We start from the raw sequence: 27,628 nt of genomic DNA, 5'->3' as shown, positions 1-27,628 counted from the left end.
AACAAACTAATACCTATACGTTATATATTATTATGTATATTATAGCATATTATACTATTCTTTGAGCTGAGAGTTCGCGCATAAACCGATTTGATATGATATTAATTGCTTTGCCAAATTTGCGATGATGTAAAATGATAATCGTTATGAATTATATAAAATATTATATTTTTGTTGCGCTTATTGACATTTCATAATATATATATTAATATAGTTTAAAGTTTTATAACGAAATATTATTGATATTATATTGTTATTATGATTGTTGTTTTGATTATTATTACTATTACCTATATATAACTTTATAGCAATAGATGTTGTATGATATAACGACTAATACGTTGGATGTACTTTATTAACGTTGCAGACAAATCGGTTTCGTTTGAGAAATCCGTATCGTTCAGCGACGAGCCACCGGACATGAACTCGCCAAAACAACATTCGCCACAGAGTTCAGGTAGGTCAATAATTTAAATTTTTCTTCGATCACACGCGGTACACGTTCAAGACCATTTCCCCTCGCAAATATATAATATTGCTTATTATAATATATTATACAGGGGGTACATTGGAAAGATCTGATAGAGTTTTACGCTGAAATCACGAGCGTCATGGTTGACTTGTGTTAGATCTTTTTAATTAACCATGTATATATTATATATATTTATAAGCTTTATTTCTGACAGACATACCATAGAGACGAATACTCGTGTGCACACATACACATACACGAGTATTATAATATATAACATACAAATATGTATGTAAATGTAATATTAATTAAATCTTAACCATAAAATATATAATATATGCGTGTTACCGGTAATATGAATGTCTATCTGGTATAATGGTAATATTACACGTGTTAAATAACTGTGCGTGTTCATAATTTTTGTGTATACCAAATAATGATCATAATTATGAATTGATCGCGAGGAATTTAATATTATATTAGGTAGATATGGGTATGTTAATGATGATGAATGATGACGGACGAAATCCAAGTCATGTACCTACACTTTAATAATAAGTATATTGCAATAAAAATAAAACGAACAATCCACCTGCAGCACTGAATATTTATACACTTTTCGTCGAGATGTTTAGGCATATTAGATAGACAACTGCGTTACGACCGGAGTATAATATGTAGGAACCTGTATAATAACAACACGGTAAAACAACGACTAATTATATCCAGAATTTGAAATCAGAATTCGTTTTGTCCGTTTAAAATTTAAAATTAAATATATTTCCAACAGTCATTCATTTGCTGAACAGTCAGCTAATAATAATATTATTATGACTATAGACAATATTATTGTTAACTCGAGATGGACTCCGATAATGTCATGGTTGACAGAATAATGACTTATGACGTGTTTCTAATTTAATCGTTTAGTACCAATTTATTATTTAAATATTATTTTTTCTTTATTGTTATGTAAAAATCAAAATATTTTTTGGTTGTGATTCTGTGCACTTTGTTGCCCTTTGAAAATACCAACTATAATATTATGTGATTGAAAGTTTGTATTAAATTCGTTATTTATAATAGACGGGATTTTTCCTGATATCTCCAACAACGATTTTTGAGATGTTCACAGAATCGGTTAAGTAAGGTTTGCGTATATAAGCATATTACGCTATAGCATATTAAGCATATACGTATATTGCGTATATTTTATTACATATATTCAACTTTCATATTTGTTTTAAGATATAATTTTTTTATTTAAAACCATAAACGCGACGATTTAATCCATGCTTTTACCTCATATAACCGATTAGCTAATGACAACGAATACTAATTTCTCATATCGCTATAATAAAATTGAAAATATTTATTCTAAGCTGTAAATAATAGAAACGATAAATTTATGAGCAAAAATTTTCATCTGAAAATCTTTTCTTAAATGTTCAGTAAAAAAAAGGGGGGTAAATTATCGAGTGACAGCGATCTTACAATTGAAATTGGAACAAATCACACACATAATTGAGCATAATATCTTATCGATATCGGTAGAACGACATTTGAGTGCATTGCACTCAAAATCGTTAAATGCGTGTTTGTTATATACTAAGTTAGCTGACCAGAATATACCATGATACATACCTATTTCATGTTTAGTTTAATTTCATCGGCAAACTATATTAATAATATTATCATAAATCATCACCTAACACTGCTCCTATTTCATTGTTATTTGTTTATGTATGTGTGACTATCTAATATTAAAATTAAATTATTTAACGAGCGTAGAACAGTAGAATAGCTGCATATTGTGTAGATCATGAACAATAATAAGATGAGTCCTATAATTTTGGTGGTAATTATTTTTGTGTAATTCGTAATAATTATATCACTCTCACTGATTTATACTCTTGACATTATATACACGACCGTTTCATTCATGAAACAATTATTGATATTTTATTTTAACCGCAGATATCCTATGTTTTGTCAACTTAAGACGTTAAATTGCCGACATTTTCTATATTAATTATTCTGAAATTGATAATATTTCCGAATATCACACAAATAATTACTGAACTAAAACCTAGTCAATCACATTACCGGTAACACATTATATACATACATTATATTATATTAGCAAATTATAATAAATTAGGATAATTTTTTTTTTTAATATTCATAATAACTGCAGTATAGATACTACTGTTATATTATTATCATTATAATCATTAAATAATAACGAAAGCACAGTGTGTGAACTATATAATATTGTTTTGTGTTATATTGTTGCTGTATTCCGTTGCTTACCTTATAGCGGACACGAAACCTGCGAAACCGGCAATTAAATCGTCTACATTACCTAGAACAGCGTCTCAAGGTAAACATTTAAAAAAAAAAATTACACATTTGTTCACATGTTACGGGAAATGAAAATCAATTAACTGGACATTTCGTTCATTGCGCTGTGCATACATATATTACGTACATTGAATTATTCACACACACACATACACACACACAGTTTCAGTTATCTGAAATTATTATAACTTGCACAATAAATTATTAAATTATTCAGGCATTTCACCTCGGGGAAAAATCGTCGCTCTTTTGTGGACTCTGAATGGCCGCACTCATTTTTATTTTACAAATATAATATGTCTATTATTATTGCTATTATTACTATTATTATGTGAGCTTTTATTTCGGTCTGCATTTTTTGAGTACAAAAGCTTAGATTTTCATTCAACGCATTTTTTTATTTTCTATTCTTGAACACGCGCGGTTTGTTAGTTTATAAAAATATCGTTTTCTGAACTCCTCGTGGCTTATTAATTTTCCACAAAATTTGTCGACTAATAACTGTAATATTTCAATTTCATCGATGTAGTATTGTAGTACCTATGAAATTGTTTATGAATAACGATGCAAATAGAAACCCAATATCCGAGACATTCACACAATAGTATACCTTTATTCTTTACCTAGGTATCATACTTTTATGATTTTTCATTTTTCGCTGAAAACGTTCCTCCGACCACTACTGTACGAAATTTTCGTCTCAAAGTGTTTACTTTTCTCGCATGTATCACGTTGTAAGTCCATTTCTTTATGACCAGGGCTAGGATTTGTATGCAATAAAAAAATGAAAAATATGCATATAAATGTTTATAAAATAAACTCAAAAATATAGTTACAAAAAAATATATTAATTATTGAATTACATCAGTGATTGGCGTCACGGTTGTTATATAATGTAAATGAGAAATACAAAAATTTAGAAATGAAATTTTTAATTCACACTCATTACGTGTGTTACATGCTACGATCTGTATAATCTTGTATTTTATATTGACTTATATACGTTTATTAACTGTGTTTATCTTTTTCCGTCAAACATTTCAATCTTTTATCGCATACCTATTCTGCCCTGCTACCAAGAATTGCAGTAACTCCAAAATTGTGAAAAGAGAGGTTATATAATATTCTTATTAATTAAACTATCCCGCGTCTTTTTTTACTAAGGTAAAATGCAGTAAAAACCACTATAAACTCCTTAAAAATCGATTATTATTTCAAAGATATTCTGGAATTCAGGTAAAATACTAAGCAAAAATGCAGTAACGCCATATACTAAGAACAAAAGCAGCAAGTCCATGGATTTACTGCATAATTTCTTAGGAATCGGATTTCTAGAAGTTTTACATGCTCTTACTGTATATTGCCTTAGTAATATTGTGTGTTCAAATGGCTTCTATCTTTGTCGTAATAACTCCATAAAATAACTTTTTTACATAACATAGGCTTCAGGATCTTTGAATTTAGATAATTCTAAGTTCTAACCATGGTTATACTTCATAATAATATTGTATTTTATTAGATAAGATTGATTATTCCTAATCTAACAAGTAACAACAAATGTGATTATAATATTATTATTAACTAACTTATGGATCTCGATACAAGTCAGTATCTAGTCACTATCCTGTTAAAACAATATTTTATATTTATATTAATCTACCTATCTTTCTATATTGATACAAGTCAGTATCTAGTCACTATTTAGTATTTTTATTGTTATTAGTTTTTTTATTATATCCACTAACCTATGTATAACAATATTTTGTTAATCTACCTTTATATCTTGATACAAGTCAGTATCTAATCACTACTTTTGTTGTTATTAATGTTAATATTATTATTATTTACATAAATCAGAAAATAAAGAAATTATGTTTTAAAATGTTTTATTGCTAATTAGTGTTTTTATCTAATAAATTTACAAATCAATCAATAATATACTTTTGTTAGGTATAATTATGATATTTTAGTATTTATATTTCTTGTACTTGGGTGATTAATTAATTGTATAAATATAATTAATAGGCTTTTTATCTATTGGGAAAAGATTATGAACTTAATCAACTTTATGTTTTAGTTTAACTTAGTGTTTCAGTAGAAGGCTGCTGCAGAGTGCACATAATATAATTTTAAGAATCATAGGAATGGATTTACTGCATTTTGTAAATTTAATGTGGGTTATTTCCTAAGTAAAAATGCAGTAACTCCTATAATATGTTTAAAAGTGGTAAAAAAACATACAAAAAATGAATAAAGTACAAAAAAATATATCAACAAATAACTTGTTTTTCATTATTTATTTATTCATTTATTCATTACATCTATTAAAAATGATTTATAGAAAAAATCATTGAAACGTAATAACTTCTGGGTCAAAAATTAAAAAAACCTTTAAACACGATTTCTCAACATTTCACTTTTTGGAGTTACTGCAATTCTTGGTAGCAGGGCAGTGATTGTATCATAGAATTGTGTTTATAAAAATAAAATGTAAGTTTGACAAAAAACCAAGTTTTACGAAATATTCTATAAAACATTTTCGCATTCTTATAATCTAAATATGCAATAATATTTATTTTATTCAACATACGCAATAATATGCATTTTATCCAAAATATGCAAAAACATGCAAAATAAAAATACGAATATTTATCTCATTATGAGGTGATTCGTGGACATTACTTACAAAATTAATAATCAGAAGTCGCGAAAAAAAACATGCTGTTGCATATAAGTTTTAGCCCTGTTTATGACCAACAGATTAACTCGTATTTAGGTATATACATCAGAAATCTCGGTTTCTGATATTATCTAGCATTATATCATTTCACGTCCCATTTCTTTGTTTATTTTCTGTAAAGCTCTTTGATATGTTTTTCATTGTTTTTACTATTGTTTCGCTTTAAATAAACAAGTATTGTCCTATTATTTTTTTGTAGTAAACAACAATAATATTATATCTAAATATTACTGCTCTAATAATTACTTTGGCCGCACACTAAAAGAACATTTTTTAGTTTTGAGAATTTTTACATTATATTTCGAGATTTTTCGACATGTTTGTGATAGATAGTATTTACTTTCTTCCTCCAATATTGATCATAATATGATATTATATTTTCGCTTCAATCAGTACACAAAAATACAATTTTATTTTCCCTCTTCGTTGACTATCATCATGGGTACAAAGTCTTTCTTGTAATTTTGTCGTGTTTTTTATCGATTTATTATCAACTGTTAGTTATTACTATACCTTTGTTTTTTCATCAAAATTCACAACAATAACTCGAGTTCGCTAAATCTATACACTCTGACCCTGCATACTGATGAGTTAACAACACTCATCAGTTTACCTATGTCGTTTTAATTGTATATTTTGATCGCATGTTCCGCGATATTTAAGGAAATATTAAACTGTGTTGTTATAATTCATATTTATAAGTGTGCCTCGTAGAAACAATTTCTTGTCAAAATCTTATCTAAAATATCTGTCGACTGTTCCCTAAAAAAAAAAATTAAATAATGCCAAGACAACGTTTGCTATTGTGTATGGAGCCGATGTACGTTAGCACACTTTGCGCCAGGGGCGTAATTAAAGGGGCATGAGGGGGATAGATACCACCAAAACTTTTATTTCACTGCTAACATTTTATATTTGCTGGGGTAGATTACTGTATGAATGAGGCTTACAAATTTTGTCAAAAACATATTATAATATCCCCCCCCCCCAAACCAAATTCTTATTTTTGCCACTGCTTTGCGCTCACCTACGATTAAAATGGGCACCGTTAATATTCGTACATAATTTTCTAACTATTATCCATTCCGATAACCATATTATTATTATAAAAGCACTTTTCGGTCGGCAAATACCAACAAGGGTGTAGAATACAATATCACGTCGTATGTACGAATAATTCAATATTCATTACGACGTATTCACAGTTAGATAATATTCCAATAATTACGTTCGTAGCTAATGTGTTATAACGTATAATTGTATTGTGAAGGACCAAAGCGTTGGTATTTTTATATTTTTTTATATATATACCGTTCGATAAAAAAAATATTGCGTGATTTCCTAATGTTTTCTTGTTGTACCAAAAATACGGTTACAGTAATGAAAACACTGATGAAGGAAAACAACTAACTCAAGACTAAGACATTAATAAGTAATGGATTTCATGAAATCATGAACATAAAAAAAAATAAACAATATGCTAGAGAAATCCTACCGGCCGGCTAGAACAATGATAGCTTTCAAACAATTTATTTTTCTTGTTGCTATTGATTTTTTAATTTTTTTTTTTTATATTGGTATAAAAATAAAATACGGTCTTCGTCTTTTAGGATTTCCAAGAATAAAAAAATAAAACTATCTACAACCACTTAAATCGTTGTTATTTATATTAAAGCGTTGTAAAGTATATTACGTTCTTAAAAATACATTAAAATAAAATGCAGTTAGGTACTATTAATAATATGACGTTACGTTTTTATCTTATTTTCTAAAATACGCTTTTAAAATACAAATACCCATCGTGCGTCCTATGTTGTCAATTCGTATTTTCAAACGAAATATCATCATTTAAATAGAACCCTTTTAATCTCACTCCACTACCTAGCTAACTCTGAAAAAACTGAAATCCATTTGTCTCTACAAAATCTCATTAGTGGTCTTCGTTTCGGTTTTTCGAGTGACTTGATTCGATTTTGGAACGCACGAATTATTGCTGGATGTGATGTCTATGTTGACATATTATTAAATATTATTTTTTTTTAAATAGAACAACAAACATGAATAAACCTCTTTTTACGACACATTATATTATCGACAGTGATGCGAAATGTTTTGTGAAAACGTTTCATCTTAGTTATACGTTTACCCGTAGATATACACTTTAGTCGTCGTTATTTTTATTTTGACGGTATCGAGAGATATTTAGTTTTAGAAAACTAGTATACCTCACGTGTGTTTGTTAATATCATTTTTCATTTTTTATTCTCATTACCACGTAATTCCATTGCGTATCTACCGGTTATTTTTTTCTAACGACATGTTGTGATTGATTTTTAGAAAAAGACAGATTTAAGCCTCATCCTCCGCCCAAGCCGTCCGCCATACCCGGACAATATGACGACAGACACTTGTACAGCGGTAAGTCAATACTATTAGTCTGCAATTAGGTAATGCAAATATTGTACGTACAGAAATCCGATAAAAACGTAAACGCGTGAGCGATGAATAACGTCGTCGTTCGATCATTTCAGATCTACACCTAACGCCAGAAATGTACAATCAACTGAGAGTCCTGCAGAAAAAAGCAAAAGACTTGCGGCAAGAAGCCCGGAACCTGAGGAGAATGTCTCAGGCACAGGCCCACTCCATTCGCGAAACCATCAAAGACACGTTCATAAAAATCAGGTACATTTCACGCGTTTATTTACCATAATCTGTATTGTTACGCGAGTATCTGAAATTATAATTTACATTCTCATTACAAATCATAATATTTCTAACACAGCGCGGTATAATATACTGAGTGATTCATTTGACGTGTAAGACACTCGTTATTTCAGAAAACACTAACGTTTTTGATTATATTTTTTTACACAGTGGTTATTGTAGGTCGTCACAAAACAACGTTTTAAAATGGTATTTATTTTTATCTTTTTGATATGCGAGCACATAAGATTTTAATTTCGTATTCTATAAAACGAAATGTATTAATCGAAATACATTTCGATCAACAAAAATAAATTCTTGGGAAAGCAGCTACTTTCTGTTTCGGTATCAGGACATAAAAATGAATATTGTCCTTAAAAAAAGTTGGTAAAATAGTGAAATAATATACAATTTTCATCTTATATTATTCTCACGTCTTAAGAAAATGTGTTGTTTCATTGACGACTTAAACTATTGTGTCTAATTGCGTTAAATGGAACATCTGGTAGGTATATTATAAGATTTATAACGCTACATACACTCATTTACTATTAATATTCGAACAAAAAATATATCCTCGAGCTGATGCGTTTATTATAGACGCGGATGCTATCTTTTGAATAAGTTACAATGAAATGGCGATTTCGAGCAGTCGCGGTCGTGTGCTTTTTACAGTAATACAATTCTATATTGTTGCCCAAACTATACTGCTATGCTGACGCCCGTAGCGCATTTATTTTTTTTTTTCCGTTTAACATATACACTATAATATGATATCATATTAAATCATATTAATGTACCTGCGTTTGTGAAAAAAATGTTTTTCGATGTAAAATAAAAAAAAACGCAGAAACGGTCACGAAATACTCGCGGATTTAATCGTTTATATTAATATTACATATGCTTAAATTAATAGACGCGCTCGTGTATACATTATATACGACGAACGATTAGCGAAGAGGTCGTGAAGATTTTTTTCGACCGCCGCCGCCGCTGCTGCGTGCTCACAACATAATAAATTATTTTATTATGGTATACCTACGTAATAATATTCAATCGTGCTGAATAACGTTGTGTTGTGTCTAACCATATAACATTATCTAGAACGTTGATCGCTTCCGGCGCCGACCAGGCGTGGAGCGAATCTGGATCGAAGGAAAGGGCACACGTGGATCGGGAAGAGGACATTTACAAGCAAGAGATTATCAGGCTGGAAACTGACTTGACGTAAGTGACAATAATAATATTATTATGACGGCGAAGTGGATATGAACGTTTGACAAAAATCTCATTGCGTAGCACCACACACATAATATAACATCATCTTCATTGTTATTATTATTATATTCATATACAGAGCGATTCACAGAGCATGTTCGTCATCTTTTTTTTTTCTTGAACTAAATGCGGTTATTTAAATCTGATTTTTGCAATTTTTAAATACGCAAATGGGTATAAGACCATAATCCCTGTGTGCATTAATGTGATTTTGATATCCCAGCGATTGTATTTATAAGTCTCAAATGTGACATCACATAACTACCTACTACTATGTGATTTCCACACAGGGATATTATCAAATTCTTGAGATATTTTTGTACCACTTCACTTGGGAGGAGTGTCCCAAACTTCTTTTTTTTTTCTTTCAAATCTGAACCCGTCTTTTCAGCTGTAAATCATCATTCAGTAGATCAAAATCAAAATTCGTACTGATAGTTTTTGAGTTATCTAAATTCGTGCTCAAAGGTCTGTGGTAATGGGCTTATAAAATATAAGGACTATGGAGATTTGAAAATGTAAGTCATTGATATTAATTCATCAACATTAATTATAATTTGTAAAAAATGATCCAATAGTGTAATAATAAATTAGTAATTCCAATATTACGTATAATTTATATTTTTTTTAAACCGTTTTTAAAGACTATTATTACACTTAGGCGTAGTAAAAACATTTAAATAACTGAGAAACTACTCGTAAGATTATTATATCATTGACAATATTTTTTTCATCCACCGGCGACTTATTAACAGTCGAGATGTTACATTACATTGTCTGCAAATTCCCCGTCAACAGTTTACTAACACAATTTTAGTAATTTTGCACATGCACATAAAGTATTAATATAATATTATGCACAATGATGACCACTATAACTGTGCGCTCTCTGTTCACGCGGAAGTATCTAAATACTGTTGTTTTCTCACCGGAAATCCAGAATATTATCATATTATAATAATATTCCAACTACTGAACTAACGTATTGTTAGACTTGCGTATACCTCTCACGTCTCATTACGTGTATACAGTGTGATTTTTTTGTTTTGCACAGCAATCGATATTCTTAAAATTTAAGAAGTTTTTCATTCACGATAATACTTCGTCGCTAGCTATTTCTGCTATACGATGAAAAAAAAGTTTCTCTGCGTTATACGGCATAAACGATAAATATACCTCGGTATAAATGTTACAGAAAGGTGACGTGTATTTTAACGATGATATTTAAATAAGTATCTATAATAAAATACTGAAATCGTTTTTTATGTTTTCAAATATCCATTATATCTTTATGAATTAAAGTATATGTATAATAATATTTCATTAATATACAGGGTGATAAAATCTCCTACTTTTTCTTGATCAATAATGTTGCAGTTATTAAAAATTCTGACATTTAGAACATAGGTATAAAACAAGATACTTAAGAGGTTTCCCTCAAAGGTTCATAAAAACTTTTGTTTTTCAAATAACGATCATCTCCACTCTCCTTTTAGATAGTGAATTATACTTAATAGATATTGGATAATGTTGAATCGAATCTAAATCGAAATTCTAACGAGTAATTTCTGAGTTATTTATTTCAAACGTTGATGAATCATATTTTAAATTTATAACATAGCTACATCAAACTATCCGTCAAAAAATCAACAGTAAAAAATAGGGGTTCTCGTTTGTAAAAATCTAATTTTGTAATGTCACTGCAGGACACTATATCCTTAAACAGTACGAACAATCTCAAGAATTTCAACAACTTTGAATACGAAAAAAAAATTTAAAAATTCAAAATCTGAATAAATTTATCGCATTAAATGAAAAAATGGCGAAGAACGTGCTCAGTCACAATCATACTGTATATTATTTCAAATTACCTAATTACGATGCTCCCTTAGTTTGTTCCAAACGACCTTTTCGCCACCACATATATCGTAACTACTTACCTATACCAACCGAGCGTATCAAATAATAATATAATTATATCGTAACAGATCTCGTCGCAAACAATAAGTAGCGGCGCGACTGTATGTTATGTGTGTGCTTGTATAATGAAAATAATCCTTAATAATTCGGCGATCGATCGAACGTGTTCGGAATGTATCGTTTTTGTTTACCGAATTTTCCTTTAATTATTATTGTTTTTGCCGCATGTGCTGGTGCAGGGAGCTCGAGAGCACGGTGGAAGAACTGCGGGGAAACGTCATTAACAAGAAGTCCAGGGTAAACATGTCGGACGTGGAAAACATGGCGCTTGTGCTCAGCAAATCCAGGTACAATATTATAATCCAAAATTTATATCATGACCGACACGCCGTCTATTTCGTGCCCAAGCCCCAAATCATTACGACGTCTCGTTTTCCTTCAACCTCGATTCCCCTTCGCCCCCTCTAACACACATAAAGCCTACGCACCTATGCCGTACCATCGGTAAATCCCGTTCGCAACATATTATTATAGAAACCTAATGCGAACACTAATTCATTTTTCCTCTTGTTCACCACTCCCCTATGTACGTGCAAATTGCTTTTCGACGTGATTTCGTCGGAACATCAATTTTCTATACCATGATATAGGTTTGCACTCTGTAACATAATATACAATATTCTATACGTATAAGATATTACGGCTTAGGCATACCGGCTGATCGATTTAACGCAAGACGCTATTATTATTGTTCCAAACACTATAAGCGTTTTTTTAAAAAGCGGGTATGTCGTGGATGTCGCTCTGCTGTACAGTAGGTTACAAAATACAAGTGGGTTACTGTAATGGATGGAATTAAATTTGAATCCAATGATATTATATCATTGTATATACAAAAAACGATTCTGAGCGAAGACGGCTTATCTGTCTAGGATATATTATAGATTATTAAAAATTTACAAAAATTCAAATTAAATTTTTACAACATTGGATTTTCTTATTTTGGTGTAACTCTAAAAGTCTAAAACAAATAACCGCAGATACTTTAAATTTTCACTGAATGTTTATATAGATATTTTCTATATTTGATAAAATTTTCAAAATATTTAGATTTGTTTTGAGCTGTTTACTGACATTTTAATATTTCAACTTTTTTAGTTTTTTTTTCTATAAATATCGATAGCAATTTATTTGTTCGTTAGAAAAGCTTGAAAATTTAATACAAGGTTCCTTATAAGTTGTTCTTGTTGTAGCTAAAAAAAATTAAAAATCGTTAGTCACTATTTTTTTTTATAAGCGTTTATAATTCAAATTTTTACGAAATATGTCGAAAACGCGAAAATTTGCAAGTAATTTTGAAGTTTAAAAATCATAAAAATTGTTCTGTTTATAACTAAGGATTAAAAATATAACACTAAGTTTTCCATAAGTTTTCCTTCAACTATTTGAACCTAACCTAACCTATAGAGAAAACTCGAAGGGTCGTTATAAGAAAATTTTAAGTGCGTTTGAATTTTAAATTTTTTTGAAATAGTATAACGATAACGATATATCCTCAAAAGATTTTAAACATTTGTTATTTTTCAAAAAGTATAATCCGTAGATACTTGAAAATTTTACCAGTTATTTAGATTGGCATTTTCTTTACATGATTTAATTTTCAAAATATTTTGACTTTTTTTGAGGTATTTATAGACAACTGAAATTTTCAATTTTTCTGAAAAATTTTTTTTGAAGTGTTGATAAAATTTTTTTGGCCATATCAAAATACTTAAAAATTTAATACAAAGTTCCTCATAAGTTATTCATATAGAGATTAAAAAATTACAAAATTACATAGGCACGATTTTTTTTATTAGCATTTACAGTTCAAATTTTGACTAAATACATAAAAATTACGGCAATGTTTAAATTATGTTAGATAGAAATTCATAAAAGTTTTTCTTTTTAATTCTAAGATTTGAGAATTTAATACAATGCTCATAATATATTTTTACAATAGCAGTTGAAAAATAAAAGAAATGCATAGTCACATTTTTTTTACATGCATTCAAAGTTTAATTTTGACAACATACATAAAAATCACGAAAATTCATAAATTATTTTATGCTAGAAATTCATAAAAAATTTTCCTTTTATATCTAAGATTTGAAAATTTAATACATGGCTCCTATCATATTTTTACAATAGCAATTGAAAAATAAAGGAATGCGTAGTCACAATTTTTTTTCACAAGCATTCAAAGTTTGAATTTTTACAACATATGTAAAAATCACGAAAATTTGCAAATTATTTCAAACTAGAAATTCATAAAAAATTTTCGTTTTAAATCTAAGATTTGTACATCTTTAATAATTTATAATATATCCTAGACAGATAAACCGTCTTTGCTCAGAATCGTTTTTCGTATACAATGATATAATATCATTGGATTCAAATTTAATTCCATCCATTACAGTAACCCACTTGTAACCTACTGTACAGCAGAGCGACATCCACGACTTACCCGACTTTTTTTTTTATATTTTTTTTGAATTGAAAGAGAAAAGAGGCTTCAATTACTATAAGGTTATTAGCTTTGTGTACATATTATACCTATTATGTGAGTTACATTAATAATTAAAATTCAAATAAAGTTACATAGTCTGAAATTACGAATAGTTGTTAGTTAAAAATGTTAATTGTGTGAGAAAATTTAATATTTTTATGGTGTTGCCATCATAGAGAGCTTCTTCTAAGTTGTTGGGTATTAATAAGGTATTTCGGATGTTTTGAAAGTCTTGACTGTCTAGGATGATGTGTTGAGTTATAGGTCTTCTTGGCATTTATTGTATTTGGGTGGTGGATCTAGACTGATTAAAAATGAATGGGTCAGAAAAGAATAGAAAAGCATTAATAGTATAAGGTTCCATAATTTTAAATATGTTGTTTTAATTAAATGTTCAAAAAAAATAATATTTTGTTTCCCTAATTTTTCATGCATATTTCAACTTTTAGTGCATATAATTATGCGTGTTTAAGGTTTTTTGTTGCATTTTAGTTTGTTTTTACTGCATATAAATCGGCGCTCTGTATGCCTTAAGTCTTACCTAACCAATAAACTACTATTATACGAAATATTATGAATATTTCGCATCGAAACACTCCTAATGAAATTAATAATGTATGTTGTCGTTCAAATATGTAAAAAAAAAAAACGATTAAGATGAAAATACATGTTTCCAAAAAAACGTTAGTGTTTTCTGTAACCCTGAGCGTCTTGCGTTAAAATCGATTACCCCGTATAAACAATTTATTATTATTTATAATTGATGTTGGTTTTATTATTTATACGTTCTTATAATAGTAAAACGGTTGCTGAATTGAAATTGAGATTCCCGAGTTTACAAGAGTCGATTCGTGCAGTATTGACGAAGGAAATGGACAGAGCGGTTACCGAGGAAAAGTAATTGACTGATACAATATTAACCATGTGTACTAATGTAATAATGCAAGTTTTCGTCTTCTACTGTGTGTGTACATATAGGTTTCTCAAAGAAGAACCCGATCGTCTTGAAAGCGCACTCAAACGATGTAAAAAATTAACCGGAACGCTTGTAACACTCAAAAGGTAAATCATTGTCGCAACAGTATAATTAATTAATGAAATGCATAACATTATTGTACCTACCATAACATAATGCGTGATGATTACTTTTTTAAGTAACACACAAATATGCCCTAAAAAAATTCAAAAATTCCCTAAATAAAGTGCAAAATGCTATAAAAACTTCAAAAAATTATTTTAAAAATGATCTAAAAACTAATTAAGAAAGTGAAAAAAAATTGACAAGCGTGTATGATCGGCGTATGTTTGAAAGAGCACTTTTTTTATCAATATTATATTGACAGCATATAACACCCAAAGTCTCAAACAATATATCCAAATTCAAAGTTAGATTTTACAATTTTAAATAAATTAAATTTGTTTCCAAACTTGGGTTTAATACTTGCTCTAATTTAAAATTTGAGAAAAATGCCCTACATTGTATAAAAACTACAAAAAAAAAAAATGACCTAAAAGAGGAAAAATTACTTGAAAATGTTGAAAAAATGCTTTTTAGGTATAAATGCCTAAAAATGCAAAATAATATTAGAATATTCTGCATCAAGGGAGCATCAAACAAATTTTAGCTAAGATAGCATTGTATAAAATCAAAGGAAAAAAAATTCAAAAGTCATCAACATCCTAACTCTAATTATCAGGTACCTACAAATGTATATCATCAGTAAACTATAATATACCCCCATTATGCCTACGATTGAATTTTATTGAAAATACGCTTAAATATGCTTAAAAATCATACCACTCAAAATAATTTGACAATATCTAGAGAAAAATGTAATTTTTTTTATATACGTAGTACCTAGGTACTTAATTTTATGCTTTTCGTTTATTATCAATAATTTTAAACGACGTGGTACTGATAATATTATATTTTTCAGGCTCGCTTCCGTTCAGGAACAACGTCTGCCCGACGCCAGACTGTCGCCCACCAACGAAGACACTCCGCCGATCACGCCTACATCGTCGGCAAAGGTATTACATCGGTGACACTGTTTTCTATATAGACGACAAGTGTCGAATTTATTTTACGATTTTTCTTTGGTTAGGGTAGACAAAAAATAACTACATTATTATACTATCGTTCGGTCAAGGAGGGTCCTCTTGTCATATAATAATATATTATTATATAGTTTTCATACTCGTATTTTCAACCCACAAGTTTTGCCGGACTTGTGGAGTTTTACAGAAAAATATATAGCTTTGTTCTTTTTTTTTCTATTATTCAATAACTAATTGTTTTAGTTAAACTTGCTTTTTACGAAAACTTAGTTAATATTTATTTTACCAACGTGTGTATAACTAAACATATTATATATTATTATTATTATTATTGTTATTATTATTATTATTATTATTATTATTATTATTATTATTATTATTATTATTATAATGCATTTCCAATGTGTTTTAACGTTTATTTTGCATTTCACATTTTCATAACGTAATTATTTTTATACTATATTATAATACATACGCAATATGGATTATCGTTAATGATTACTGATTAGTATATTATATATTATATATATTTTATATATTTTGCGGACATGTTTTACCAATAGAATTTTTAAACAATTACTTAAATTGACAACCCCCTCCCCCCTCCAAAAAAAAAGCTTTATAGAAATTAATTTTTGTTTTTATTTTTTGTGTTTTAAATCGGCTACCAGTTTGGTTGGCGTTGGAGTGCAAACTTCAAGGATGCGATTACTAGCCATGAGTAAATTTTTTGTTATTTCATTGTTTTGTACAAGTCCAAAAATCTTCGAATCGTTGTAATTTTATGCTTATGAATTGATGTAATTCTTTTTTTACTTTCATCTGCTTGACTCATTTTCATGTTCATCCGAGTTTTATTACTATTATATATATTTTTATTGATTTCACGTTTTTGATCATATAATATAATATTTTATTATTTTGTTCATTTACTATTAGGTATTATCCCATTTTTTATTCATCAACATATTATTATTATTATTGTTATTATTATTATCTCCGTTAAATGTTTTGGTTTTATTTATTGTTTTTAGCTCGTATTTATATACTGACGGTGCATGCTCCACTCGTTAGATTTTTTATATTGCAATACATGATCGTGGTTCAGGTAAACGGTTCAGTATGGCAATATATTTTCGTTGTTAATATTATTGTGGTTTTATTTTTTAAATATTTTCTAATCTATATAATTTATATATATATATATCGATATAATCTATTGTTTCGACCCATCCTCTATTTTTATATTATGTTATTTTGCAATAATAATAGGTATAATGTTATAATACCTAGCCCGTTGACTTTTTTGCATGGATTTTTTTTATACGAAATTTTTATTACGTACACTAAAATGCCAGATCTTTGTATAATGATTATTTTAAAAATTTTCTTTTATCACAATTTATAGTTTTTGTTTTTACCTTTGTCTCTCTCGCTCGCACAGACAACCCAGACACACAAAAGAATTTCCCTCAAAAGAACTACACGCATAATATTGTTCGTAATTTTTTTTTTTTTTAATTTTTGATAATTACCCACTCACTGTACGACATATTATTATTATTATTTTTAATATTGTTTTAACTATCGTACAAATAGAAGTTAATTTCACATTGGAAATGTTTTGTTTTTGTAAATATATTGTTTTTTTTTCTAATATTTTGTTTAACTGTAGAGCTTTTAATTAAATACAACACCAACAAATGTATATAATAGTCGGTCCTACGCGATAATAATATTATATTACGAATATTATTAGTATTTTTAATATTATTATTATTATGTATTGCAAACCACCTATATAAAATTACTCCCCAAATGTTTTTTGCATTTATAAAACTACACTTGATTTTTTTTTACTTGTTTTACACAAACGTCATTTGGTTTGTTGTTGATTTTATTTATTTTTTAATTATTATTAAGTTTGCGTGTGTTTTTGTTTTTGTTTTTTTTTTCGATTTAGTGTGTGAATAATACCAGCACCGATAATGTAGATAGTGAGCAAGTATTGTAATGTATAATTTGCCACGGACGACCATTGCAAATTATAACTCGCAGTGTTTCAAATCAAATATACTTTGGTAAATACCGGACCATTTTTTTTTCTCTCTATTAGTCTTGGGAACGGACTTTAATGCCATAAAAAATAAGGAAAATGTCCTAAAAAAATACGACTTAATGCCGTAAATAAATGCTTTAATATCAAAAAAATTCCCTTCAAAAATGCCATAAAAAACTTTAAAAATGTACTTAAATTCAATAAAAACACAATTTCGAACGTAAAACTTATAAATCTTATATATCTGATAAAAATATTAAATACAATAAAATCTATAATATGCTGTAACTTGTATGTATTTACAAAATAACATAACCTATTATACGTGTGTCTACACGTGTCAAAAATAATTTCGTCTGGGTTTATCTAATCGGTAAAAACATAATAAATATTTATTTTTATTTTTTTAGAATGAATGTTCATACATTTTAATCGAATTTTACCCATTCCTATATAAATATGACTTAAAAACATATAAAATACACTAAAAATGTCAAAAAATGATCTAAAAATGTAATAAAGTATTAAAATGCAAAATAAAAATATAATACCTTGATGTATGAAATGAACTTTTTGCTTGGAAAGCAATGTTTTCGAACATTCAGAAAAAATGCAATTTGCATTCAAATCCGTTCCCTATCTATTACCATGGTATAAATGCGATTTCACAAAATACTAACAGCCAATTATTGAAAATTACTAACCCTAAACGTTTTAACCGTTTCGTCGTCGTAGAAAAAAAAATCTCGGTAACAAAATCTCACTAATCAATTTTACAACGCAATATTTTGTTTTTTAACGACAACATTACGAAGTATCAATGTATCATGGATACTATGGCGATTTGGATGATATATTACTGTGAACTAATCGTTTTTGCGTTCAAATAAATCATAAACAATTTAAAACACTTGTTTGACTTTTAAAAGAGTCTGACCCTTCCATCGCCCAGTTACGGCCTTCCATTCCATTGTACCTATATCGCCAAGTTTAAATCAAGTCTAATTTGCAATCCGTGTTTGGCTTATACTAATATACTTACATAATACACTTTATTGCATGGATTAAATATATCGATATCGTATCAAGTATAATATAATATTGTAACAAATTGTAATATTGTTGGCTTCTGCATGCTTGTGCACTTCGGTGGTAGTCATGTTGTCATACCGAGATCCACTCTATCAACGCTTTATTAGACGATATATATATATAACAACATTCGGTCGGACGGATATTCAACAGTGCAGCACTAAACTCTGGTTTATGAGGTTTTAATGATGGTTTTTTTTTTTGTGGGGGGGGGGGGGTGGAAAGGTTGAAGAAAAACAATTAAAATAAGATGTGCCCCCCCCCCGGAATAGATCTCCGAATATACTCTTGAATGGACGTCCGGTTGGAAATGTGTTTTATATACTTACCTGCGTTCAACATGTTATCATTTTCTATAAGACATAGTACGTAGCATCAGGTTAGTCTTGTTCCGCACAAACGCTGATCATAATGCTTATTTCGTTCTGCACATAAACGTAATTCATATTTAAATTATATTACAGCTTGGACGTAGATTATATAATATTTTTGCGCACAATAATTAATAACACTATTACATTGTATATGGTATGTAATATTATGAGTATTTGGCGTGATGGCTGTCTTTCAATCATTTCGAGAAAAAGTGATTGGACTTGAGTATATAATATTATAATAATGATATGACGACGACCTATACTCACCTCGTCACGACTGAAGACGCGTAAAAAAAATTATTATTATTATTATTCGTACCTAATTGGATTTCTGTTAAAACATTAATATAGTTTAGCCCTTCTATACACGCGCGTTAAAAAACAAATTTAATTTCGTGCACCTCCCAAGTCCCAAGATATGCTTACCACGGGTATAATCATGTTACCGGTTAATTATATAATATTATATAGGTACATGTTATAGATATATATAGGTACGTACATATTATAAGGCATTTGCTGGGAGTCATTCGACAATAGTTTTCGCTTAGAACGTAATTTCCTGTCAATTCCACGAATAGATAGACCGTCACGATCTCGTCATCTCGATCGTACGACTTAATACTCTTCTAAAACGAATCGTAGGTTATTACCTACTATAATATGCCTACTTTTGAAACGAGATAGGACTTGAAATGTCCTTTCGAAAAATACATTTATAACCGAAAAACTCTAAAAAAATGCATTTGTGAACTAAATACACACACACACTATACCTACCCAGATGCCTTTGGATTGTTCCGGTACAAAAAATCATGATCTTATAAAGGCCCACATAAATAATTATAAAATTTAATATATTAAGGTTACCAAACATAACATAATAATATAATACCATTTCTGGACCACTACGAGAGATATTAAATGAAAAACTTAATTTATTACAATATTCCTTCATGCAAAACCGTACCTAACCCCATGTAGGTATTGTCTGTCGAATAAAGACCAACGACTACGACGCGTTTATGCCATGGGATAACAAATCATACGATAGACGTTCGACGATTTTGTCCAATCGTTTTAATGACTTCGAATAAATTTATTATAATCACACCGGAGCACGATTTTAAAAAATAACTACACTCTGCCGATAACTCTTATGTTGTACATACAGTTCAGAGCAATTATTTCGATTGAAATACAGTCACTCGCGCTCCTCACAACGAATCGAATATTATCGATATTATAGAAAAATAAAACATATAAACCATATAACTCGTGATCACCGCACGACGTGTTAACACGTAAAGAGTACGCCATGTCGATTTAAATATTATATTGATGTGTACGCGGAAGTGCTGTTTTCGTCAATCCACGTATTGACCTGCAGTCGTGACCGATATTGTGGTGGTAGCCGCCGGTTACCGAATGATCTATAGTTGCATGTTATTATATAGATCGACCGGCGTCCTCTTTGCGAAACGATCTACATATTATATCAGCAAGATCCTGATACACGTCGTAATATTATATATACTATCGTATTTAATTATTTCCTTCTTTTTATTATCATAAATAATATTCAGAGGATGTCAGCGTATACGATTGACTCTTTAACTCTATCGTTGGCCTGCGTGTAACGCATAGACGAAACATGTTTGCGAAAAAAACACATTTTCCATTGTTTTCATGCGAGTAATCTTATTGTAACAAAACCAATAATTGCAAACATAATTATGGTCAGCAACTTAGAGTTAAAAAAAGTTCATTCTTTGAGCCAAATAATATATAATTAAATGTATAACCGATATTTCGTTGTCAAACCCTCAAAAATATTTTCCTCTGTAATTCTTTTTACAGTTGATTTTACCGCAAAAGATTACTCAAAAAGCTATGATTTAGCGCCAAATATGTTTTGTCCAAGCGCACGTGGGTTGGAGAGATAAAAAAAATATTACGCTGAAATCCTCTTAATGACGTCACGTGTGCAAAAGTACGTTACGGTCGACCGTGCGTTATTGAAATGAGTTTTCATGTGATTTTCGCAGGGGTGTGTCGCTGGACAGGGGAGTGTCGTGGAGCAGACCGGAACAGGAACAGACAACGGCACCGGTAGTACTGGAAAGCGCGAGCCAGCAGGTGCGGAGAACGCACTCGACACTCTGCTAGACGAACTGGAGACTACTCCGGCGGTGACGACGGAATCAGTGGAGTCTGCAGCGGCGGTAGAAGCAACGGCGATAGAAGCAACGGTGGTAGAAGCAACGGTGGTAGAAGCAACGGCGGTAGAAGCAATGGCGGTCACCGCGCCGGCGGTCGTGGTCGCCCCGAAACCGGTATTGCGGCGTCTGAGCAGCACGTCTTCGGAGGCAGGGGCCAAGCCGCCCGTACCCGAACGGACGCCCGACCTGCAGAACAAGCGTATGCCCCCGCCGCCTCCACCGCGTACCAGTTCCAAGTCGCCTGTGGCATCACCTACCACGGCGGGCAGCGCAGTGGGGGCCCCACCGTCAACGCCCAGGGGCTCGGTGTCGTCTGCATCGACCGGCGGCAGCCCGCCAAGCCGGAAGGGGTCGTTGACTACCGTGGCGCTTAGCGGCTGCGGCAAACCGCCCATGCCCGAACCACCCGCGGTGGCGACCGCGCAGCAGCTCCCGTCGCCGGCCGTGCCGACAGCGGTCGCGACGACCACCAGACAGGAACAGTTGGAGCAGCGGCACCAGGAACTGTTGAAGAAGCAAAAAGCGCTGCAGGAGCAGTACACGCGGCTGCAGCAGTTGCAACGGACGCAGCCGCCGCCCGACCTGCTCCAGCTCAAGAAGACGGGCAGCGAAGGCAACCTACTGCTGAAGATGGGGCTGTCCATGAGCGCCGCCGCCCCCATATCGGGTTCGCTCACTCAGCTTGCCTCCGCCGTCACCACTAGCGCCACTGCCACCGCGGCCAACGAAGACGCCGCCGAAAAGCAACGATCGACGGCAAATAACAAGGCCAATGCCGCGACGACGACGACAAAGATGACCGTCAGCAAAGTGTACGAGACGGACATCATATGACCCACGACCGACGTCTGAAACGTGTAAATCTATCTCCGCGTGTGATGCGAATTAAAGCGCGTCGGTTGTGCGATATTTTATTGCCGTTGTCGACGTTGTTGTTGTTGTTGTAATTTAATATACAAAATAATATATATGATGCTGTTGTGGTAAATACCGCCACTGCTGCCACCATTGCCAACTGCTTCCACCACCGCTCAGCCCCCGGATTTCCGGTTACCGTCGGCTCAACTATCGGCAACACTATTACCGCCGTCATCTCCGTCTTCGCGCCGCCGTTTTTTTCTCTCATATTAACATTATAATATTCACCGTAAAGATTTTAATTTTAAGTGTCGGGTGATGGTAACGAGTTGACAATAATGTATACCTATATATTGTTCGTTGTATCCAAAACGTGACATCTTCGTTATCTGATTACTACAATGTTATGTGCCGCGAGAACAAATTACATTTTCCGAAATGAAAAACAGTGACCCGGGAAACCCATTTTCTCTAGACCAATTTAGATACGAGTTCAGCGTCGCAAAATTAATAAAATATCTTTCGAAAAATCGCAACTATGATCACACTACGCACGTACATTTAACCACCATTTCCTAGCTACACTTTTTGTTGTTGTTATGGCAGTGCAGACGATGACGTGTTATCTGACTTTGGATATCGAATAATAATAATTCTATATACATACCTACCCGTGGGCTACGAACGTGGTTGTACTGTTCAAACACCCCATGACCCTTCCATCGTGCGGTGCGGATCAAACAATGCGGGAGTACCCCCGCACTGATGCACCCCAAATTAAATTTGGAAAACTCATACCTACCCCTTCCTACCTATACTTATCTATACCTGATAGATAGATATCTACTTTATATAGAGAAAAACAGGCGACCGGATGTGCCCCAGCCACCCCTCTCCCCGGTTTGAGATATAATTGTCTCGTAATCGTATAAGACTTTTTAAAGTGTTGACGGCTTTTGCAGGTCAGCTCACTTAATACTGCTCAATATTCTCTTGTACATAATATATATATATATACAGCTGATTACAGATGTATAACATATTAATATATAATATTTGATGATAATTTTACTGTTTATCGTTACGTTAAGATTATTAATGTTAAACATTGTTGTCGAGAATGTGCCGTCTCGGCCCGATGACAAGAATCGTCGCGTTGTCATCCGGCTTAGCGCCAAAATGCGCGCAATTTCGGAGATTTTTTTTGTTTTTAAAATACATATTATATTAAATTATTGTTATCATTATACATACACGAAAGTCATCTGCAATAGCCAGCCGGAAGTCGCATCGCTTTAGTATGGTTTTCAATATTATTATATCTTCTACATAATACTATAATATAATTGTACGCGAACCATAAAATGTAATATTATTATTGTCATATGTTATCATTATGTGACGGTATATCCTAGATCTGTCCGCTGGACAGCGAACGGGCGAACGAGAATTCAATTTAATTTCTTTATACGTACTTAATGTCACGTTTTAGTTACTGCCGTTATATAGTACGTTATATTACTTATTCACTCTGCGTGTTCGCATTACTATGGTTCTGTTTAACACGACTATGCTTGTGCAATCATGTAAATTACGTACCCTTAACTATTATGATAACAATATCGAATCGACAAGTGGAAGCGTGGGTGTTCATTTTAATTTTATCTTTTCCGATCGTGCCTAAAATCGTTCCTATAATATTAATATAACATTATTAATATTGTTGTTGTCGTTAGTGGCCGCCGAACTGAAATCTTCGGTATTTCGAATCGGAAACCGCGCGTGCAGGGGCGTTATGAAAAATATAATATTACACAATCGGACAATTATTGTTCGTTTGTGATCGCGATAGTCCATGTCATTTTGTCGTTATACGCAGTGTTTAATAATAACCTATCACCCGAATTTCCCATTAATCTAAATCGCTTTTTTCCAGTTCGATTTTCAAACCTTGTTGCCTAACTTGACACGTTTTCCCACTCTCGAAAGTTTCGAACCGACCCTGCGGAAATTACGATTTCTCGATCTCGCCGGTGCACGCCATTTAGCAGAAAAATATATCATTATATTATTATATTAGACGAGCGCCGTGTACCGTATGCGTTTTATATCGTCGTCTGTGTATTCCGTTTAAACATTACACAAAATTATTGTATCAATATCGAAATCATTTCTCATCGGAATCAGATGACTTCTCCGAGTGTAGAAAAGTAAAAATCGAGGACGACGGGCCCGCAAAACTACGTGAGTAGGTATTTTGTTATAGGACTACCTAGCCGTTGTCTGCAGGGTCGTTTGAAATTAATCATCAAAGTTCCCCTGCATGTTATATATATATAGGTACCGCAGGAATAGGACGTCAACAAAAATATTTACCCGCGAAACACATCCGGACGACTTTACGACTTTTAGATGTTTTTCGAGCAGAGTTCGACTTACTTCGTTTTACAAAACATCGTGCACTCGTCATAATTCAATATACCATTAAGGTATTTGATAACTCCAAGGTAGTAGCACCGATCTCATCACATTATATTCTGTAACTCTGTTTACCCGCGAGTAGTTGTATATAATTAAACAAAACTCGAAAATTTTTCTTGGTCGAACCGTTCTGAATTTCGACATAACACACGTTCCTCGAGTTAACTATATGGTATTGATTATACTTGGACGCCTCTATTATATTATGCAAAACACATCTCTACCCGTGCAGAGAAAATAGAGAGAAACCGAGATGATTAATAATTGTACGTTTGACATGACAGTATTATATAATAATAATTTTTGATATATGAATATAAAAGCGTGCTTTTCAATAACAATCGCTATTCAAATGAATATAATATACACTCGTCTGTACATAAAACGCAAAATATGATTATTGAAAAAAATTATTGTTCCGGTTTTACACCGCGACCGACGTGTGTCGTTTGACATTATAGGACCTACGTCGAGGTTAGCCAGCAGGACATCAATACGGTCGATTTTCAAAGTTGATAATAAGAATAATCAACAAAAATTATCTGTTGTAATAATATATTCTAGACTGAAGCCTAGAATTATTTTTAAAAAATAATTAAGTTTTTCCTCGGGATGACCTCCAACACTTTCACATATCATCTTTCTCATAATCCCGACAAGACGCTGCTGCGAGCATGAAACGTATCTTGGTTATATTTATTTATTTTTGAAACGATTATTCGTTTCAATATACACTTTGTTCATCATTATAGGTACCTACATACTTACCAATTGGCGTTTTGTTTTTAAACAATTTACGTTTAGAGAGCATTATCGACGAGCCATTGCCCGAGAAAACCCTATTTTTAATATTGTCCTCGCCCTCTACAATAACTGTATATAACACGAATCACGATAGTAATGATGTTAATGATTACTATAATTATATGACTGTTGCACGTAATAACTATAAAAAAAAATTTTTTATGCGTATACACCGAGTAAATTATATCGTAAACATTGACGATTTGTAATTCAGCACACACACACACACACACACACACACACACGTTGTATTATAAGTCATTAGGCATACATATATTATTATTACCTACATATTATTTTATATTACAATAATTATTAATGTTTACCTACCTACTTGATTTGTATTCATCTCGATTTATTTATTTTATAACTATTATTATTACTGGTGTATTATATTATTATATTATATTACCTATACCTAGGTATTTATTATTGTATTTGGTCGTTGTGCGATTTTTTTTTATGAGCTATTATACTATACACATTATTGTTATTAAAAATGAATAACGAAACCATACAATCACTGTTTACATGTACATTACGTGTTATAATAAGCATTGCTATTAAAACTTTGTACCTATTTTATTATATTAATTTACTGTTATTTACGAACGCGAAGATCGGCCTACCGGCCATTGTTTATGCAAATAGCAGAATAATTTATTGTATTATGGTATAACATATATATATATATAATGATAATTATTTATTATTATTATTATTATTATTATTATCATTACTATTCTTAATAAAAATATCTACACATTGTTTGAATTACACTGCGTTTTATGTTGGGTAGATTCGTTTCAGTACCATGGCCGGGTGAATGAATGTCTACATGTAATGTTTTTGGAAAAATTGATTAACAATGCCTTATGCAAAATGCGTCCTAATTGAAAAATAAAATATTTGTTTCAAAATAGAATACATGACAATATTTAAATATAATAGATTATCCTAGAATGACAAATCATCTCCGTTCAGAATCGTTTTTCGAATACAATGATACACCTATTACATTCAAATTTAACCTACCCTACTCAGAGGTCCACCCCACCCCCTAATGTACAGCAGAGTGACATCATCTTATCCGCTTTATATTATTTAATTTGCATCAATTTTTATCATTCAAAATGATTATCAAACAAACCAATCATAGAAATATTCTGGATTCAACACTGATTTACTTTATTATTAAATAAATTTCTACGTAATTTGGTTTCATTGAATATAATATCTGCATTAAAATCTCCTATAAGAGATAATAATAGGTTATCAAACATTGAGGATTTGTTGTACTTAATACGTTGTATTGTTTTTCAATAAAACATTCATATCTTTCTAATTTTCAGAACTTACCTACCTAGGCTACAAATTTATACCTAAGTATCCAAAGACCATAGAGAAAAATAGGTTATATTTAATTTAATTTTTAAAAATAAAGAATTTAATCAAATATATGGTTTCACTATTTTGTTTTGTTCTATTACTACCGAACAAAATAACACATATTATGTGTGATAATGAATAAGTGTAAATTTGTTAATACAATTAATGTTTCAAATATGATTAATAGCTTAAGAGTGATAAAACATTTTTCATCAGAAAATTATTTTACTTACTTTTAGCCTATGATATGTAGATAATTT

The 27,628-nt window shown here is 31.2% G+C and overlaps 1 protein-coding gene across 13 annotated transcripts in view; it reads left to right on the top strand.

Moving 5' to 3' along the window:
• Window positions 1-26,753, top strand: part of LOC107167647 (coiled-coil domain-containing protein AGAP005037) — a 224,868-nt gene extending 198,115 nt beyond the window's left edge. For 7 of the 13 annotated variants that reach the window (XM_089222526.1, XM_089222520.1, XM_089222530.1 and 4 more), the window contains 10 exons: window positions 368-457; window positions 2,793-2,855; window positions 7,914-7,994; window positions 8,108-8,261; window positions 9,387-9,509; window positions 11,720-11,827; window positions 14,827-14,925; window positions 15,007-15,090; window positions 15,966-16,059; window positions 21,663-26,753. In XM_089222526.1, the coding sequence (XP_089078652.1) occupies window positions 368-457; window positions 2,793-2,855; window positions 7,914-7,994; window positions 8,108-8,261; window positions 9,387-9,509; window positions 11,720-11,827; window positions 14,827-14,925; window positions 15,007-15,090; window positions 15,966-16,059; window positions 21,663-22,670 (1,904 nt within the window). In that variant the 3' untranslated portion in view covers window positions 22,671-26,753. Of the gene's footprint in view, window positions 1-367; window positions 458-2,792; window positions 2,856-7,913; window positions 7,995-8,107; window positions 8,262-9,386; window positions 9,510-11,719; window positions 11,828-14,826; window positions 14,926-15,006; window positions 15,091-15,965; window positions 16,060-16,757; window positions 16,812-18,049; window positions 18,168-21,662 lie in introns of those variants that run through there. The other 6 variants (XM_089222529.1, XM_089222528.1, XM_089222524.1 and 3 more) reach the window with 4 other exon arrangements.
• The last annotated feature ends 875 nt before the right edge of the window (window positions 26,754-27,628 follow it).

The sequence above is a fragment of the Diuraphis noxia genome, unplaced genomic scaffold, assembly GCF_037042655.1.
Source record: "Diuraphis noxia isolate RWA-SAM2 unplaced genomic scaffold, SU_Dnox_SAM2 contig0003, whole genome shotgun sequence".
Classification (NCBI taxonomy): Eukaryota; Metazoa; Arthropoda; class Insecta; order Hemiptera; family Aphididae; genus Diuraphis; species Diuraphis noxia.
The sequence above is the reverse complement of the archived record's forward strand: the minus strand, read 5'-3'. Positions and strand labels throughout refer to the sequence as shown.